The sequence below is a fragment of the Oncorhynchus mykiss genome, chromosome 2 (genome assembly GCF_057628025.1).
Source record: "Oncorhynchus mykiss isolate SJ-2025 chromosome 2, ASM5762802v1, whole genome shotgun sequence".
Lineage (NCBI taxonomy): Eukaryota > Metazoa > Chordata > Actinopteri > Salmoniformes > Salmonidae > Oncorhynchus > Oncorhynchus mykiss.
The window spans coordinates 87,760,260-87,777,897 of NC_143023.1; the positions used below are offsets into that span (position 1 = coordinate 87,760,260).

Consider the following 17,638-nt stretch of genomic DNA (forward strand, 5'->3'; position numbering starts at 1 on the left):
AAAGCCATAGGTTAGGGCCTAATGAATTTATTTCAATTGACTGATGGCCTTATATTGATTCTACACTTGCATTGCTTGCTGTTTGTGGTTTGGGGCTGGGTTTCAGTACAGCACTTTGAGATATCAGCTGATGTAAGAAGGGCTTTATAAATAAATTGGATTTATATTACTGTAACTCAGTAAAATCTTTGAAATTGTTGCGTATACATTTTTGTTCAGTATATTAACTGGTATCGAATTTTGCATCTGAATCACTGAACAGACTATAATCATGTTCACGTTCACTGACATTCAGCAATGTAGTGCCTGTGCATGCAGCATAAATGATAGCTCTAAGAAATCAAATCAAATTTTATTTGTCACATACACATGGTTAGCAGATGTTAATGCGAGTGTAGCGAAATGCTTGTGCTTCTAGTTCCGACAATGCAGTAATAACCAACGAGTAATCTAGCTAACAATTCCAAAACTACTACCTTATACACACAAGTGTAAAGGGATAAAGAATATGTACTGTACATAAAGATATATGAATGAGTGATGGTACAGAGCGGCATAGGCAAGATGCAGTAGATGGTATCGAGTACAGTATGTACATATGAGATGAGTATGTAAACCAAGTGGCATAGTTTAAAGTGGCTAGTGATACATGTATTACATAAAGATGCAGTAGATGATATAGAGTACAGTATATACATATACATATGAGATAAATAATGTAGGATAAGAACGAGCTCCATCGCTGTGCTAGATGGAGGTTTTAAAGTTTAGATGAAGGTAATCCTCTTCATTTGAGCCATAGAGCTTAGAATAAGGATTGGAAGAGATAGGCATTTTGGGACAGGCTTTGTTCTAGGGTTTTCTTTAGGTTATTGCACCCCAGTATCAGAACTTATCTATGCTCAACTCCTTTTGCCCATGCAGTGACTCTAGTAGTATGGTGTACATTTCAGGACAGGGATGCGTAACTCCAGTCCTCGGCGGCCTGATTAGTGTCACACTTTTGCCCCAGCTACTAATACAACTGACTCCAATAATCAATTAATCATGATCTTTAGCTTAGAATGCAATGAGTTTAATCAGCTGTGTTTGCTAGGGATGGGGAAAATGTGTGTCACCACTCCGGCCCGTGAGGACTGGAATTGACCATCCCTGTTTTACATCTCATGGATGTCTTAAAATGGACAATGTTCAGCAGTGATACTCAGTGAGGCCTCACGTCATAGCCGCTGTTGCGGATCCCTCTTCTAGACCTCTCCCTGAGGACCAGCAGGTCCATCTCCGTCTCCACGGGGCCAGGGCTGCTGGCAGCCAGGGACTGACGGCTCCAGTAGGCTGGCTCTCTGGATGGGGGATGCCTGAAATAGGGATATCATAGTTGCCATCGTCATGACATTCTCCATCATAATCCTCATCATCCTCATCAGTAAAAATGGCCCTGCTCTGCAGCATAGGTTTGCACCATCACAGGAATATTTCAGACATTTCAAATGTGTATTTCAAATCAAATCAGAGTTGATTGGTCGCGTACACAGATTTTCAGATGTTTCCAACAGTGCACCAGTATCCACCAATACAATACACATCATCCAGAAAAATACTAAAATAAGTTACAGTTGGAAGTCGGAAGTTTACATACACTTGGGTTGGAGTCATTAAAACTCATTTTTCAACCACTCCACAAATTTCTTGTTAACAAACTGTAGTTTTGGCAAGTCGGTTAGGACATCTACTTTGTGCATGACACAAGTCATTTTTCCAACAAATGTTTACAGACAGATTATTCCACTTATAATTCACTGTATCACAATTCCAGTGGGTCAGAAGTTTACATACACTATGACTGTGACTTTAAACATCTTGAAAATTTCCAGAAAATTATGTCATAGCTTTATAAGCCTCTGATAGGCTAATTGACATAATTTGAGTCAATTGGAGGTGTACCTGTGGATGTATTTCAAGGCCTACCTTCAAACTCTGTGCATTTTTGCTTGGCATCATGGAAAAATCTAAATAAATCAGCTAAGACCTCCACAAGTCTGGTTCATCCTTGGGAGCCATTTCCAAACACATGAATGTACCACATTCATCTGTACAAACAATAGTACGCAAGTATAAACACCATGGGACCACGCAGCCGCCATACCGCTGAGGAAGGAGACACATTCTGTCCCCAAGAGATGAGCGTACTTTGGTGCAAAAAGTGCAAATCAATCCCAGAACAACAGCAAAGGATCTTGTGAAGATGCTGAAGGAAACAGTAAAGAAGTATCTATAGCCACAGTAAAACAAGTCGTATATCGACATAACCTGAAAGGCTTCTCAGCAGGGAAGAACCCACTGCTCCAAAACCGCCATTAAAAAGACAGAATACGGTTTACAACTGCACGTGGGGACAAGATTGTACTTTTTGGAGAAATGTCCTCTGGTCTGATGAAACAAAAATAGAACTGTTTGGCAATAATGACCATCGTTATGTTTGGAGGAAAAAGGGGGAGGCTTGCAAGCCAAAGAACACCATCCCAACAGTGAATCACGGGGGTGGCAGCATCATGTTGTGTGGGTGCTTTGCTGCAGGAGGGACTGCTGCACTTCACAAAATAAATGGCATCATGATGTAGGAAAATGATGTGGATATATTGAAGCAACATCTCAAGACATCAGTCAGGAAGTTAAAGCTTGGTCGCAAATGGGTCTTCCAAATGGACAATGACCCTAAGCAAAGTTGTGGCAAAATGGCTCAAGGACAACAAAGTCAAGGTATTGGAGGGGCCATCACAAAGCCCTGACCTCAATCCATTTGAACATTTGTGGGCAGAACTGAAAAAGCGTGTGCGAGCAAGGAGGCCTACAAACCTGACTCAGTTACACTAGCTCTGTCAGGAGGAATGGGTCAAAATTCACCCCACTTATTGTGGGAAGCTTGTGGAAGGCTACCCGAAACATTTGACCCAAGTTAAACAATTTAAAGGCAATGCTACCAAATACTACCAAAAACTTCTGACCCACTAGGAATGTGAGGAAAGAAATAAAATCTGAAATAAATTACTCTCGCTACTATTATTCTGACATTTCACATTCTTAAAATATAGTGGTGATCCTAACTGACCTAAAACAGGGATTTTTTTACTATAATTAAATGTCAGGAATTGTGGAAAAACTGAGTTTAAATGTATATGGCTAAAGTGTATGTAAACTTCCGACTTCAACTGTACATAGGATGAGCCTGGACTAGAATACAGTATATACGCTGTACATATAAAGTGGGTGAAACAGTGCGTAAACATTAGTAAAGTGACTAGTGTTCAATACATAAGTTATTATATGATTGTAAACAAACTTGATGCTTGGCATCCCCCTGCAAGAGATTTTGTCACATTAACGATGTCCCAGTGCTGCAGTCACCGGTACATGTAGGCATTCTGAAAAGTCACTTTTATACCAGTGGATCTGTTTACGTTGAACACCCACTGAACACCCACTGAACATCAGCTGAACACCAGCTGAACACCCACTAAACACCCACTAAACACCCACTGAACACCCACTGAACACCCACTGAACACCCACTGAACACCCACTCAAACATGAAAGCAATTCTTCCTGTATAGCGTACTGTATGTCTCTTGGCATATTACATAATGTGGATGCAAAAAGAGGCATTTCTCTGTCTGCTCCCCCACCTCCTGATGTGGCATCCTGCATAGGATGCCCTCTTCTCCTCAGCAGTCATTGGCTCCTTGGCATTCTCATGCCTGCTGTGCCTCTCTCTGGGGTTGAATGGGTGGATGCCATTGTCTGTAACAGGGAAATCACAGTAGCCTTTTCTGTTGGCTTTCTGCCGTTGTTTGTTCCTGTAGTGTTCGATGTCGGACTTCTGCTTGAGCCCCACATTTGCCTGTAGACGAAGTAATTTGTATTACATTAGTATTGATTCTAGTTTGACATTACTTGGTATTTGAAGTAAACGTGGTGAGGTATCTACTGAGGTCCCTCTTCTCTATAAAGAAACAATCGGTTCCAAATCCATTCCTACTTCCCATTGGCCCAAACCCTTAGATGTCTGCAGAAATATAGTTCCACTTCTACACTGCTTTTACAGTACACATCCAGAACATTCATCTTTAGAATCTTCATCTGGCAGACACAATGTAACCAGCAGGCTGGGGGTGGTGTCTCACCTCCCCATTGAGGACGACTGAGTCCTGGCTGTGACTGGAGGAGGATGGGTAGGAGTAGGTGGGCTGGGCCGCCATTGGCTTGATGGTGATGAGTCGCAGTGAGCCAGTGTGGTCCTCATAGGGATCTGCTGGGATGAGAGGACATTGCTAATTAGCATAGCGCTAGCTAGCCCAGCTATGACTGATACTGCTGTGAGCACTTCACTGACGTCATATGGCGGTTGGCTACAGTGGGGTTCATGGTGTACTCGTCTCTCATCAGCACCAATCAAACAGAGCAGATGTTGTCCTAGGTTAACTGCTTCAGTGCTCAGATCACTCTGTATATACTGTAGACGTGGGGAAAGTATTAATGTATGAAAACTAGAAAATATAGGAGATGGCTTATACCCAAGGGAAAGTAAATGGCATTCTAAATGTACGTCTAAGGTCTTGAGAGGGAAATAATACAATCACTCATTTTCTACTTCCCCTGAGGAATTTGCCGTTATAATACGTTAATATGTAAACTACGTTATAATACGTTAATATGTAAACTACGTTATAATACGTTAATATGTAAACTATGTTATAATACGTTAATATGCAAACTACGTTATAATACGTTAATATGTCAACTACGTTATAATACGTTAATATGTAAACTACGTTATAATACGTTAATATGTAAACTACGTTATAATACGTTAATATGTAAACTACGTTATAATACGTTAATATGTAAACTACGTTATAATACGTTAATATGTAAACTACGTTATAATACGTTAATATGTAAACTACGTTATAATACGTTAATATGTATACTACGTTATAATACGTTAATATGTAAACTACGTTATAATACGTTAATATGTAAACTACGTTATAATACGTTAATATGTAAACTACGTTATAATACGTTAATATGTAAACTACGTTATAATACGTTAATATGTAAACTACGTTATAATACGTTAATATGTAAACTACGTTATAATACGTTAATATGTAAACTACGTTATAATACGTTACTATATAAACTACGTTATAATACGTTACTATGTAAACTACGTTATAATACGTTAATATGTAAACTACGTTATAATACGTTAATATATAAACTACGTTATAATACGTTAATATGCAAACTACGTTATAATACGTTAATATGTAAACTACGTTATAATACGTTAATATGTAAACTACGTTATAATACGTTAATATGTAAACTACGTTATAATACGTTAATATGTAAACTACGTTATAATACGTTAATATGTAAACTACGTTATAATACGTTAATATGTAAACTACGTTATAATACGTTAATATGTAAACTACGTTATAATACGTTAATATGTAAACTACGTTATAATACGTTAATATGTAAACTACGTTATAATACGTTAATATGCAAACTACGTTATAATACGTTAATATGCGAACTACGTTATAATACGTTAATATGTAAACTACGTTATAATACGTTAATATGTATACTACGTTATAATACGTTAATATGTAAACTACGTTATAATACGTTAATATGTAAACTACGTTATAATACGTTAATATGTAAACTACGTTATAATACGTTAATATGTAAACTACGTTATAATACGTTAATATGTAAACTACGTTATAATACGTTAATATATAAACTACGTTATAATACGTTAATATGTAAACTACGTTATAATACGTTAATATGTAAACTACGTTATAATACGTTAATATGTATACTACGTTATAATACGTTAATATGTAAACTACGTTATAATACGTTAATATGTATACTACGTTATAATACGTTAATATGTAAACTACGTTATAATACGTTAATATGTAAACTACGTTATAATACGTTAATATGTAAACTACGTTATAATACGTTAATATGTATACTACGTTATAATACGTTAATATGTAAACTACGTTATAATACGTTAATATGTATACTACGTTATAATACGTTAATATGTAAACTACGTTATAATACGTTAATATGTATACTACGTTATAATACGTTAATATGTAAACTACGTTATAATACGTTAATATGTAAACTACGTTATAATACGTTAATATGTAAACTACGTTATAATACGTTAATATGTAAACTACGTTATAATACGTTAATATGTATACTACGTTATAATACGTTAATATGTAAACTACGTTATAATACGTTAATATGTATACTACGTTATAATACGTTAATATGTAAACTACGTTATAATACGTTAATATGTAAACTACGTTATAATACGTTAATATGTATACTACGTTATAATACGTTAATATGTAAACTACGTTATAATACGTTAATATGTATACTACGTTATAATACGTTAATATGTAAACTACGTTATAATACGTTAATATGTAAACTACGTTATAATACGTTAATATGTATACTACGTTATAATACGTTAATATGTAAACTACGTTATAATACGTTAATATGTAAACTACGTTATAATACGTTAATATGTAAACTACGTTATAATACATCTCACCAGTAAAATGTTGGGTAACCATTGCTAGACGGTTGAAAATGAAAGCTTTCTAGATGCCACAGTAACAATATTGACTGGACATCGTCTCAACATAATTTCTGAAGTTGAGACGCTTACTGTAATGCAGTGTGTAATCTAACCTTGAGATATTAAGGCATATCAAACATCATAGACAACTTCCAAATAACAATGGAAACATTGTGTAAAAATGCAATTCTACCAGACTGTCACCTTTCATTTGATGCATCCAGTTAGGTAAATATCTGAAGTTCAAGAACAATGAGGACTTTCAGTGGCTGCCACTGCATCATCCTTTTATCATTCATCAGACCCTTCCTCACATCCCCACTCACACTGCCTGAGTGTTACAGCTACTGCAGTTAGATAGGAGGGAAATAGAAAGATGCTTGTGTGTGTGTATGTGTATGTGTGTTTCCATGGTGCATACTGTGTGTTTGTGCATCCCTGCATATACAGTAAGTGCTTATTTTAATTTACAATTCATTAGTTCTCTCTAATGGCCGTATGGTGTATCAAGCCTGTGTGAGGACACAATATTGTGGTGGGCAGCAGTAGGGACAAGCAGCAGTAGCCGGAGTATGGCCTCTCAGCAGTACAGTAGCCGGAGTATGGCCTCTCTCCTCTCTCTCACCGTTCCTCTTGTGTAGTAGATCCTCCTTGGCGCTGTTCTGTACCGCAGGCCTCCGTACCATCGAGCTCTTGCCCGTGTTGAGTTTCCCGGATTCATTGCTTGTAACTGAGCCGTCCTCGCTTGGCAACCTGCCGCAAGTAACCATAGCAACAGAGGCAGGCAGTGGTAAGCTTTGTGCATACAGTATTATCCAAGGGTAATGCTGCTATCACACAGCCCCCTGGCCAGTTCTAACCTGTGAGATCTGACTGCAGTATGTGACAGACAGGGTTGATAGGTTACTTAGTAAACATAATCCATTGAAGTTACCATAGTTACCTGCCCAAAATGTGTAATCAGTAACAACTTTTGGATTTAACCAAACTCAGTAATGTTACTTTTAGATTACAGCATTAGAAGACAACAAAAATAATCCTTTAAACACATTTGGTGCTTCATCATAGTGGTTTCAGACTCGATCAGGTGGAACAAAATTAAACTGCCACCTTTTTTCAATGATGAATTGAATGTCATTGAAAAAACAGAAAAGGTGTCATGTCTTTTTTCGCAAACATAATCATCTAGTTTTTCAAAAGTATCTGTAATCTGATTGCAATATTTTTTCATGGTAACGCATCTGATTACAGTTCGTTTTTTTGCAATGGGATTACATATAACATGTCACTGTTCAACCCTGGTGACAGAGACACCGATAAAGGCTGTGTTCTATCTAAAGCTATGCTTCACAACAAGGCCACAGGCTGGAACAGTGGGAGATACTATCTTAATGTCAAACTACCCTCGCCTGGTATCTTTTCAGGTGTAACCAACAGACTGACACCAGTGACTAACACAGGAGCCTGATGTTATGTCAGATAAGACAGCTAGGAACACACACACCCATTATGTCAGCTCATATCGACATTGCTCTTCAGAATGTTTGTATCAGATTATTCTTAATCCCTCATGGACAGACTACTTAAACATAATCGGGCATCTGACCAAATACGTGATTTTAGTTATGGGTTAAACAAGATTAGATTATTCTAAGGGTGTAATGCATTCAGAAATACTAAATGGAATCAGCATTCGCAATCATGAGGCTTCTATAATGAGGTACAGTTCTACTCCTGTGATTCATGGTCAGACAGAGAGAGGGAAGAGAGAGAGAGGGAGGGGGAGAGAGAGAGAACAGATTGAGGATGCATGTATTCCTGTCAACCTGAGCCCAGAGGAACACTGAATCAAACATGGCCCTGGAAGGATCTCTCCAGGCTATGTAGCTCACTCACTCCATGTTCAGTGTTCAGCCTCTATTCACTTTACACCACTATGTCTCTCTCCATGCCCAGTGTTCAGCCTCTATTCACTTTACACCACTATGTCTCTCTCCATGCCCAGTGTTCAGCCTCTATTCACTTTACACCACTATGTCTCTCTCCATGCCCAGTGTTCAGCCTCTATTCACTTTACACCACTATGTCTCTCTCCATGCCCAGTGTTCAGCCTCTATTCACTTTACACCACTGTGTCTCTCCATGCCCAGTGTTCAGCCTCTATTCACTTTACACCACTATGTCTCTCCATGCCCAGTGTTCAGCCTCTATTCACTTTACACCACTATGTCTCTCTCCATGCCCAGTGTTCAGCCTCTATTCACTTTACACCACTATGTCTCTCCATGCCCAGTGTTCAGCCTCTATTCACTTTACACCACTATGTCTCTCTCCATGCCCAGTGTTCAGCCTCTATTCACTTTACACCACTATGTCTCTCTCCATGCCCAGTGTTCAGCCTCTATTCACTTTACACCACTATGTCTCTCTCCATGCCCAGTGTTCAGCCTCTATTCACTTTACACCACTATGTCTCTCTCCATGCCCAGTGTTCAGCCTCTATTCACTTTACACCACTATGTCTCTCTCCATGCCCAGTGTTCAGCCTCTATTCACTTTACACCACTATGTCTCTCTCCATGCCCAGTGTTCAGCCTCTATTCACTTTACACCACTATGTCTCTCTCCATGCCCAGTGTTCAGCCTCTATTCACTTTACACCACTATGTCTCTCGCCATGCCCAGTGTTCAGCCTCTATTCACTTTACACCACTATGTCTCTCTCCATGCCCAGTGTTCAGCCTCTATTCACTTTACACCACTATGTCTCTCTCCATGCCCAGTGTTCAGCCTCTATTCACTTTACACCACTATGTCTCTCCATGCCCAGTGTTCAGCCTCTATTCACTTTACACCACTATGTCTCTCTCCATGCCCAGTGTTCAGCCTCTATTCACTTTACACCACTATGTCTCTCTCCATGCCCAGTGTTCAGCCTCTATTCACTTTACACCACCATGTGTGTTTACCGCCTGCTTGTTTTACCAATTATTATTCTCAGCAGCTTTTCAAAGGTGTTTTATGCTTTAATCATCACACTGCACAGCTGTGTGTTTTGTAGCCTTTTGAAGCCTTGCTAATCCCAGTCTGAATGAGCCCTGCGGTCCATCCAAAGAGTGACTGGAATAGCAGCCGCTGCAGCAGACCTGGGTTCACATAATATTTAAAATAATACTTTATTGGTGTTTGATTGAGCTTGATTGGGTTTAAAAGGACCAATAGAATAGTTTAAAAACTGCCCCCCCCCCCCCCCCCAAATCTGGTACTCCAGGAAGGCTAGAGCAAATACTCAAAGCATTGGAGATATTTCCAATGCTATTTGAACCCAGGTCTACACTGCAGTGCCTTCAAAACCCAATGATCATTGTAGCAGACTCGTGTCACACCTCCAGCTTGGCAGCAGTAAATATTTTACAAACGTGGTGGGTCTAAATCAGCCGAAGATAGGGGAGATCTACTACATTTGACAGCTTTAAGACAATGACTGATGTCTTGGGCTGGGTCAATAAACAAAAAAATCAAGGCTTTGGTGGTCTGTAAATGTCTCTGTGTTAAAATTAGAATTTTAATGCGTGGGAAATTCAAAGAAAAGATGGCTCAAAACAGCAGAAAAAGCTTGGCTTTGTCTTCTAGACTAGAGGAAAGACAGCAGGCTCTATCCGTTTTGTGGCACGGCAATAACACATTCATGACTCATGTTTTGTAACAACATTTTAGCTTTCTATTGCCTTAACTGAGTGATAGACGGCTACGAATCGGGCAATTGGCAACACCCAGGCAAACTGTAAGCCAGTCAACATGAGCAGATTTAAGCAGATTCTATGCAATCTGTCCAAGACTGTAATACTTATTGTGATTTTTCCTTGACTTAAAGTATTGGCACAAACAAATCCAAATGTGGTCTGGTAATCTATAGTAAACAGGGATCAATCTTCATAGAGATCCTATAATTCGGTTTCCATTTCAATCGGCGTTCTTCTTACCCTTTGTGGATGATGTCAGCAGAAGGGGGTCTTTTAGAAGCGGCCCCATCCTGGTGCACCTTCCTGTCCAATGACAATGGGGCATCTCTCACCGGGAGGCCCAGGACCAGCGTCTCCTTGGTAACAGAGATGGTCTCCTCACCTTGCTGATGGCCCATATGCTTCTTGGCATAGTCAAATCCCTGCACAGGCTGGGGTAGAGAAGGTTAGGGAAGGGTTTACGATGATATATGGTAAAGTAAAGGAGTGCTTTAAGAGAATGACATTTCATTTACAGACAAAGTAAACGAGCAGTCGGCTCAGTGAGCTCTGTTTTCTCTCAGTCAGCAAGTAAAGACAGAATGGGATTCTACTAAATGTTAAACAAAACGTCTAATGGCACCTTTAAGTTGAGATGTATTGGAGGAAAGACATGGAAAATGTAATTGGTTCATGATTTATATTTTTGCTAATGTCTGCAGGGTCTAGGCAGTTTCTTTGTATAACCAAATTACTCTAATTTCATGAAGCCTCTCAGGTGCAGGCATTCTTTTTGGAAAACGAAATACATAAATACATTATATTCAATGTATTTCTACTTGAGTGCATGTGTGGATAAGAAGGGAAAATATAACTGCACACAGCTTTAATAATTAAAGAGTCTCAGTGCCATCAAGTGTATTATGACACATAGTTGCAGCACACAGCTAAATAGGAGAGAAATTGATACACTGTACCAGGCAGATGAACCTTAAAGGCTGAGCTCAACACAGATATTTTTCACTGGCAAGAGGCAGGCCTCTCTGTCCACTTGATTCCGTTGACTTTCTAAATGGTCACCTTTCATCTGCCCAGTCTGATAAAGACATGGAGTTGGTCCAAGACTCTGCACAAGGCTACTCTGTGATGGATTTGACAAAGGGGCGATTCCACACCAGAAGGAGCGGAAAATATTTTTTGTATCTTAGATTGTTCTGGCAATTCTCACATAGAAACTTAATTGGAAAAAATGATAAAGAAAATCATGAGAAAGTGGTCATTTTAGGCTCTTTTCAGACCTACTGTTCTAGGGTGGTGCCTTCTGTAAGACCCTATGATCTGCGAACCGTAAATGATACAGACAACATCTTGGTGCCATTTATATTATTATACTCCTTATAGTGTGTTCTAAAATATGGAGTATGTCTAGATTCTTCATTTATTCAATATTACAAATATCAATATCACAAAACTACCCTTCTTGATTTAGCTTATTTCTGACATTTTGTTTGCAACAATATACTCTTCAAACAGGTCAAATTTCCAGAGTGACTCTCTGGTACTTTTAATGATTTTATACATAGATATTGACATTATAGGTCATTAACCAATCACAGCACTCCTTTAGGATTGCACATTCTGCAAGTCACAAGCAGAGGGAGTTCCCGTTTTCCATTCACTGTATTGGTGGTGTTCATAAAATAGATCATACCTTCCGAATTAGCAGAGAGCCCACTCTGGAAATGTGATGTACTTGTAGAGTATATTATTCCAAACAATATGTCTTAAAACTAGCTAAATTAATAGGGGTCATTTTGAGATATTAATATGAATATGTTTCATGTGGAATAAATTCATGTGAAATGTTTATATTTCAGAATCAAGACGTACTCCATGTTTAAGAACATAAGGAGTATAATGACATCAAGATGTTGCCTGTATCATGCACGGTTTACAGATCATAGGGACTAACAGGAGGCATGTATAGGTCCACGTTCATCATGATAAAACAAATAAAGAAATGGTGGTACAAATGTTAAAAACATGTCAAAAATCCTTCCTCCGAATGAAGTTTCTATGTGAGAATTGCCAGAACAATCTGGGTTACCAAAAATATTTTCTGCTCCTACTGGCGTGGAATCGCCCAAAAACGGATTCTGTGTTTTGACTTGGGCTCATTCAGTGTACTGATGGAGTCACGGGACAGAGGGGGACAGGTTTGAAAAAAACCCACGTGTAAAAAAAAAAAAAAACGAATGGTAGAACCTCTCTGAACAACTAAATTATGATTGATATGATTTTCTCTTCATTGCACAAACTTTCAAAATGAAGACACATGATGGACTATACCACATAGTGAATTTGGAGAGCAATGAAATAGATTCACATATTTCCTGCAAAAGCACACATGCAGACTGAAGCCATGCCATTGATTTGCAGCTTGACGTTGTTGTCCCACTTTGATGGATAATTGTGTGCTGTGGGCTAAAGGTTCATGAAGCCCACTATCTCCCTAGTGGGTTAGGCTCTGCTTGATATTCTGTCTTCATTCCCAGAACGTTTGGACACCAACACATTACAAACTGCAAATATGTGCAGTGGAGTAGTGGAGCCAAAGATTTCAACTCAACGCATTTACCACGTCCTTTAGCACAAGCTATTCATAAACCAAATAATTCTAAGAATATTTATCTCAGTAGTTGCGCATGCGTGCCACATCTTTGGTCAGAAAAGGAAAGACCGAACAATTGGCCTTACAGCGCCATGCGTGAATCTCCCAATTTAGCAACGCTTTAAATCATTTATGTCACATTCAAAACAACCCAGTGACATTTAATGTTTACCAACAGTTTTACAAACCTTGAAGCACTGCACTCTGAAATGTAAATACAGTAAGCAGACACTATGCTAATAGAAACAGGCCTTGTTTCTGGGAGAGAAGTCCAATCCTACTATCCTATTTGTACTAATCATGTGTATCTCTGACCTTGTCCTACAACATAAGCTGGAGCTAGTGCGCCTCGTTTCCCATCCAAAAATATGCCTTAGTACATCTGTCTCTCTGGGGGGAGTGATGATGGAATGACGTTGAGAAATAACACTAAAATCAGCCAACTTTCTCTGCTGCTGCATGAGTTGTGGAACGACGGGGTACATGATGAATCTGAAATGTTTAGGGTAGGGGATCTTGTTTATGCTCCTCCACATTATCTCTATGAATCAAAATGGCACCATATTTAATCCAGTAACAACATTACTGATGGCTTGGATTCCACCATGAAACCACTAGCTGGTATGAGATGAGACTGGATGAGAAGACGCCTGGTGGATAAGAATCATTACTATGCATTTGAAAGGAACAGGGATGTATAGAATGGCCCATTGATCATAGACGGTGAGCCCTGGTGAGACCCCTCCATCCCATTGATTTCCCCGAGGCACTGCCAACAAAGGAGGGATGTCCTCTCCCAAGCACAGACACATGCATTTACTGACAATAACACTCAGTCAATACCTGGTGGTGATAACTGCCCTCCCTCCGATAGGACGTCTAAACAAGAAGACAATTAAAGGGACATTTAGCTGAGGATTCGATTCCAGCACATTAACCATCTGGATTCTCATTTCGCCCCCATAATGCTCATTGAGCATCCATCACCATTGGCTATAAGTAATTGAGCGAACACAAGATAAAGTGCCAAGACTTGCCCAGATGTGACATTTCTCTGAATTGCACATTAAGATGTTAAGAGATATGTAAAGTTCACCTTAGAGCGTGTTTTGAAGCTCCTGAAAGCGCCCGTCTTGAAGATGACCCTGTTCCTCTTGCACAGGATGGCGGTGACCATGACAACAACAACCATCACCAGGGCAACAGGCGTCAGCACGGCCATGATCCACAGATTGGCCGGCGGGACCTTTACCACAGCTGTCGGAAATCATGGAGATAAAATAGATACACCACCCACCCACACCATCTATCAATATGTGTTATTGCTTGCAATCATTATGTCATTATTGAGGCACTTAGCTATTCAACAGTCTATGAGACAGATACACTGAGTAGACAAAACATTAAGGACACCTTCCTAACATTGAGTTGCAGCCCCCCACCTTGGACTCTACAAGGTGTCAAAAGCTTTCCACAGTGAAGCTGGCCCATGTTGACAAGTTGGCTGGATGTCCTTTCAGTGGTGGACCATTATTAATACAAACGGAAAACTGAAGATTCACCCTCTGAATGGCACTCATACTGTACACCATCCATGTCTCAATTGTCTCAAGACTTAAAAATCCTTCTTTAACCTGTCTCCTCCATTTCATCTACACTGATTGAAGTGGATTTAACAAGTGATATCAATAAGGGATCATAGCTTTCACCTGGTCAGTCTATGTCATGGAAAGAGCAGGTGTTCTTAATGTTTTGTACACTCACTGTATATGTGTTTCAGTTTGAGCAAAACAAAAATATACTGCAATTACTTGTGTGCATCCATCTGTGTGACTGACTGAAAAGTTAGTTCTATACACGTCATCTAAGATAATAATGTTACAGCTGTTTGGTAAAGATGTGGAGATAACCTACGATCGGCTTGGCGCTGGATAAAGTATCCCAGGGTTAGAGCCATGGTTTGGGAATCCAAGGTACTGAGAGTCTTGGCTGCAGTGGTGCCAGTTATGGGGGCACCGTTCAGTTGGGCATAGTAGGTCATTTCGGCAGGATTCTTTGGCCCAGGGAGCCGACGAATACCAACCATCTAAACAAGAACAACACAAATTGGTGGATTCAGTGCTGTCATATTGCATAAAAGAGCTATTACAATAATAAGACTGATGTTATCTGAAGGGGCAAACACTTGAAAATAACAGCACTCCGGGACCACACGTGGGATTAATATGAATCAGTGGAAATAATCTGATTTTATTATAGATCAAATGTTTTATGTCCATAATACATCATAACGGTTTAATCAAGGGCTGTGATTAAAGCTTGCCATAAAGAAGGGGGGTGTTAAATGGAAGAGATCAACATCCATTACATGAGCTCTCTCCCCCTCATAAAAACGGATCATCTGTGACTTTACATAAAACAATTCATCTGTGGCAAAACATAAACGAGAGAATAGAAATTCTGTGGGTCTTCAAAAAATTGTGAAACTCTGGCAAGTCAACATAAAACAGAGGTTGTTTATCGGTGAGTGAGCATGCAACCCGTGTGTGTGCCCACCTCACCTGGACGGTGTAGTCCCCAACAGTGGTGGCCCTTCTAAAGCGGCTCCCCTGGCTCCCCTGACGCCCAGCCACCAAAAACAGCTCAGCCAGCCGCTGCTCCATTAAACTAGCAAAGCTCTGATAATTCCTCTCCAGAGATGAGCTGTCAACATCCTGAATTACTGCAGAGCAGTGGAGTACACAGAGAGAGAGAGAGAGAGAGAGAGAGAGAGAGAGAGAGAGAGAGAGAGAGAGAGAGAGAGAGAGAGAGAGAGAGAGAGAGAGAGAGAGAGAGAGAGAGAGAGAGAGAGGTAAGAGGACAAGAGAGGAGATGAAGAGGTGGGATAGGGACAGTGGAGGACAAAGAGGTATGGTTATTCATCCCTCAATTTAAAACCTGTAAGTCCCATTATATTGTCAGGCTGACCTTGGCACACTGTGGTCTCATCATGACAGTAGCAGAAAGGTACAGGGAGAGGCTAAAGCTAATTTAGAGATCTCTCACAAAAGAAAGCCTCCTTCACACTGAGCTCTGATCCGATGGGATCTTTCAGAAGCAGATGTCCGGAATCTCTAAATAATGCAGCAATAGCATTCAGAGGGGAAAGAGGAGCTCAGATATGTTGGGGGAAAACTGTACACAACACACAGCATTAGAGCAAAGCATTAACTAACTAGCAGTTAGTGAAAATCAATGACACGTTTAATTACCTGTGATCACCCAGTAGTGCTTGGTGGCAGTGGATGTATTGAGGTTGTGGTATTCTAGTGCTGTGGAGGAAGAGGGGGGAGAGAGATGGAGACAGAGTGAACAAATACACACACACACACAGAGAGAGACAGAGACAGCGAGACAGCGAGAGAGAGAGATAGAGGGTGCCAGGCTGCATGCCTGATAAATTCCACATTTTCTGTCCTATTATGCAGCTGGCTGGAGGCCAGCAGGGATGTTGCCTCTGACTTTGCAGTGGCACCTTATCCCTCATAACTCTGTTTGACACTCTGTAATCATGTACGAACGAGCCTTGAATAATAAATGGTAAAGGATTCATTTGGATCCTGAGGTAGTGTGTAAATATAAATAGAATGTTATCTGATCTTCCCTTCATGCTAAAATTACCCATTATGTGAAGTAAAACACCCAGAAGGTGATGCAAATGATTGAAGTTGAGCATGAAGTAAACTAGTCAGTCTCCTCTCTGCACAACAACAAGATACTGGATGACAGTAAATGCAAGCAGCCATAACTTCTCCTTTGTAAATGAGTTCAACATCTGATTATCAGTACTCTGCAGGTATATTGAAATCAAGACAGCATACATTTTCATGTTCAGAACGCACACTCATGAAGTGGATTATTTACGTTGAATTTCATTCAAATTTCAACAATCTTCAGGTTATGGAATTGAAATTGAATAAGACTGTTTGGACTAGAGGTCGACCGATTAATCGGAATGGCCGATTAATTAGGGCCGATTTCAAGTTTTCATAACAATCGGAAATCTGTATTTTTGGACGCCGATTTTGCAGTCTTTTTTTTTTTTTTACACCTTTATTTAACTAGGCAAGTCAGTTAAGAACACATTCTTATTTTCAATGACGGCCTAGGAATGGTGGGTTAACTGCCTTGTTCAGGGGCAGAACGACAGATTTTTAACTTGTCAGCTCTGGGATTCAATCTTGCAACCTTACGGTTAACTAGTCCAACACTCTGCCTCTCATTGCACTCCACGAGGAGCCTGCCTGTACCGCGAATGCAGTAGAAGCCAAGGTAAGTTGCTAGCTAGCATTAAACTTATCTTATAAAAAACAATCAATCAATCAATCATAATCACGACTTAACTGCACATGGTTGATGATATTACTAGTTTATCTAGCGTGTCCTGTGTTGCATGTAATCGATGCAACGCAGGGGGATGATTTAACAAAAGCGCATTTGCGAAAAAAGCACAATCGTGGCACGACTATCTAACCATAAACACTGATGACTTTCTTA

The 17,638-nt window shown here is 39.7% G+C and overlaps 1 protein-coding gene across 4 annotated transcripts in view; it reads right to left on the reverse strand.

Annotated features, from left to right (window-relative positions):
• The window catches only part of kiaa1549la (KIAA1549 like a), a 47,595-nt gene that overhangs the window by 13,792 nt on the left and 16,165 nt on the right, over nucleotides 1–17,638 (reverse strand). Inside the window, exons 8-17 of one of the 4 annotated variants that reach the window (XM_021575632.3) lie at nucleotides 16,354–16,413; nucleotides 15,664–15,824; nucleotides 15,017–15,188; nucleotides 14,199–14,359; nucleotides 13,946–13,981; nucleotides 10,693–10,883; nucleotides 7,335–7,462; nucleotides 4,182–4,306; nucleotides 3,684–3,898; nucleotides 1,220–1,358 (exon numbers count right to left, since the gene is read on the reverse strand). In XM_021575632.3, the coding sequence (XP_021431307.3) occupies nucleotides 1,220–1,358; nucleotides 3,684–3,898; nucleotides 4,182–4,306; nucleotides 7,335–7,462; nucleotides 10,693–10,883; nucleotides 13,946–13,981; nucleotides 14,199–14,359; nucleotides 15,017–15,188; nucleotides 15,664–15,824; nucleotides 16,354–16,413 (1,388 nt within the window). Of the gene's footprint in view, nucleotides 1–1,219; nucleotides 1,359–3,683; nucleotides 3,899–4,181; nucleotides 4,310–7,334; nucleotides 7,463–10,692; nucleotides 10,884–13,945; nucleotides 13,982–14,198; nucleotides 14,360–15,016; nucleotides 15,189–15,663; nucleotides 15,825–16,353; nucleotides 16,414–17,638 lie in introns of all 4 variants that reach the window. The other 3 variants (XM_021575622.3, XM_090211610.1, XM_021575642.3) reach the window with 3 other exon arrangements.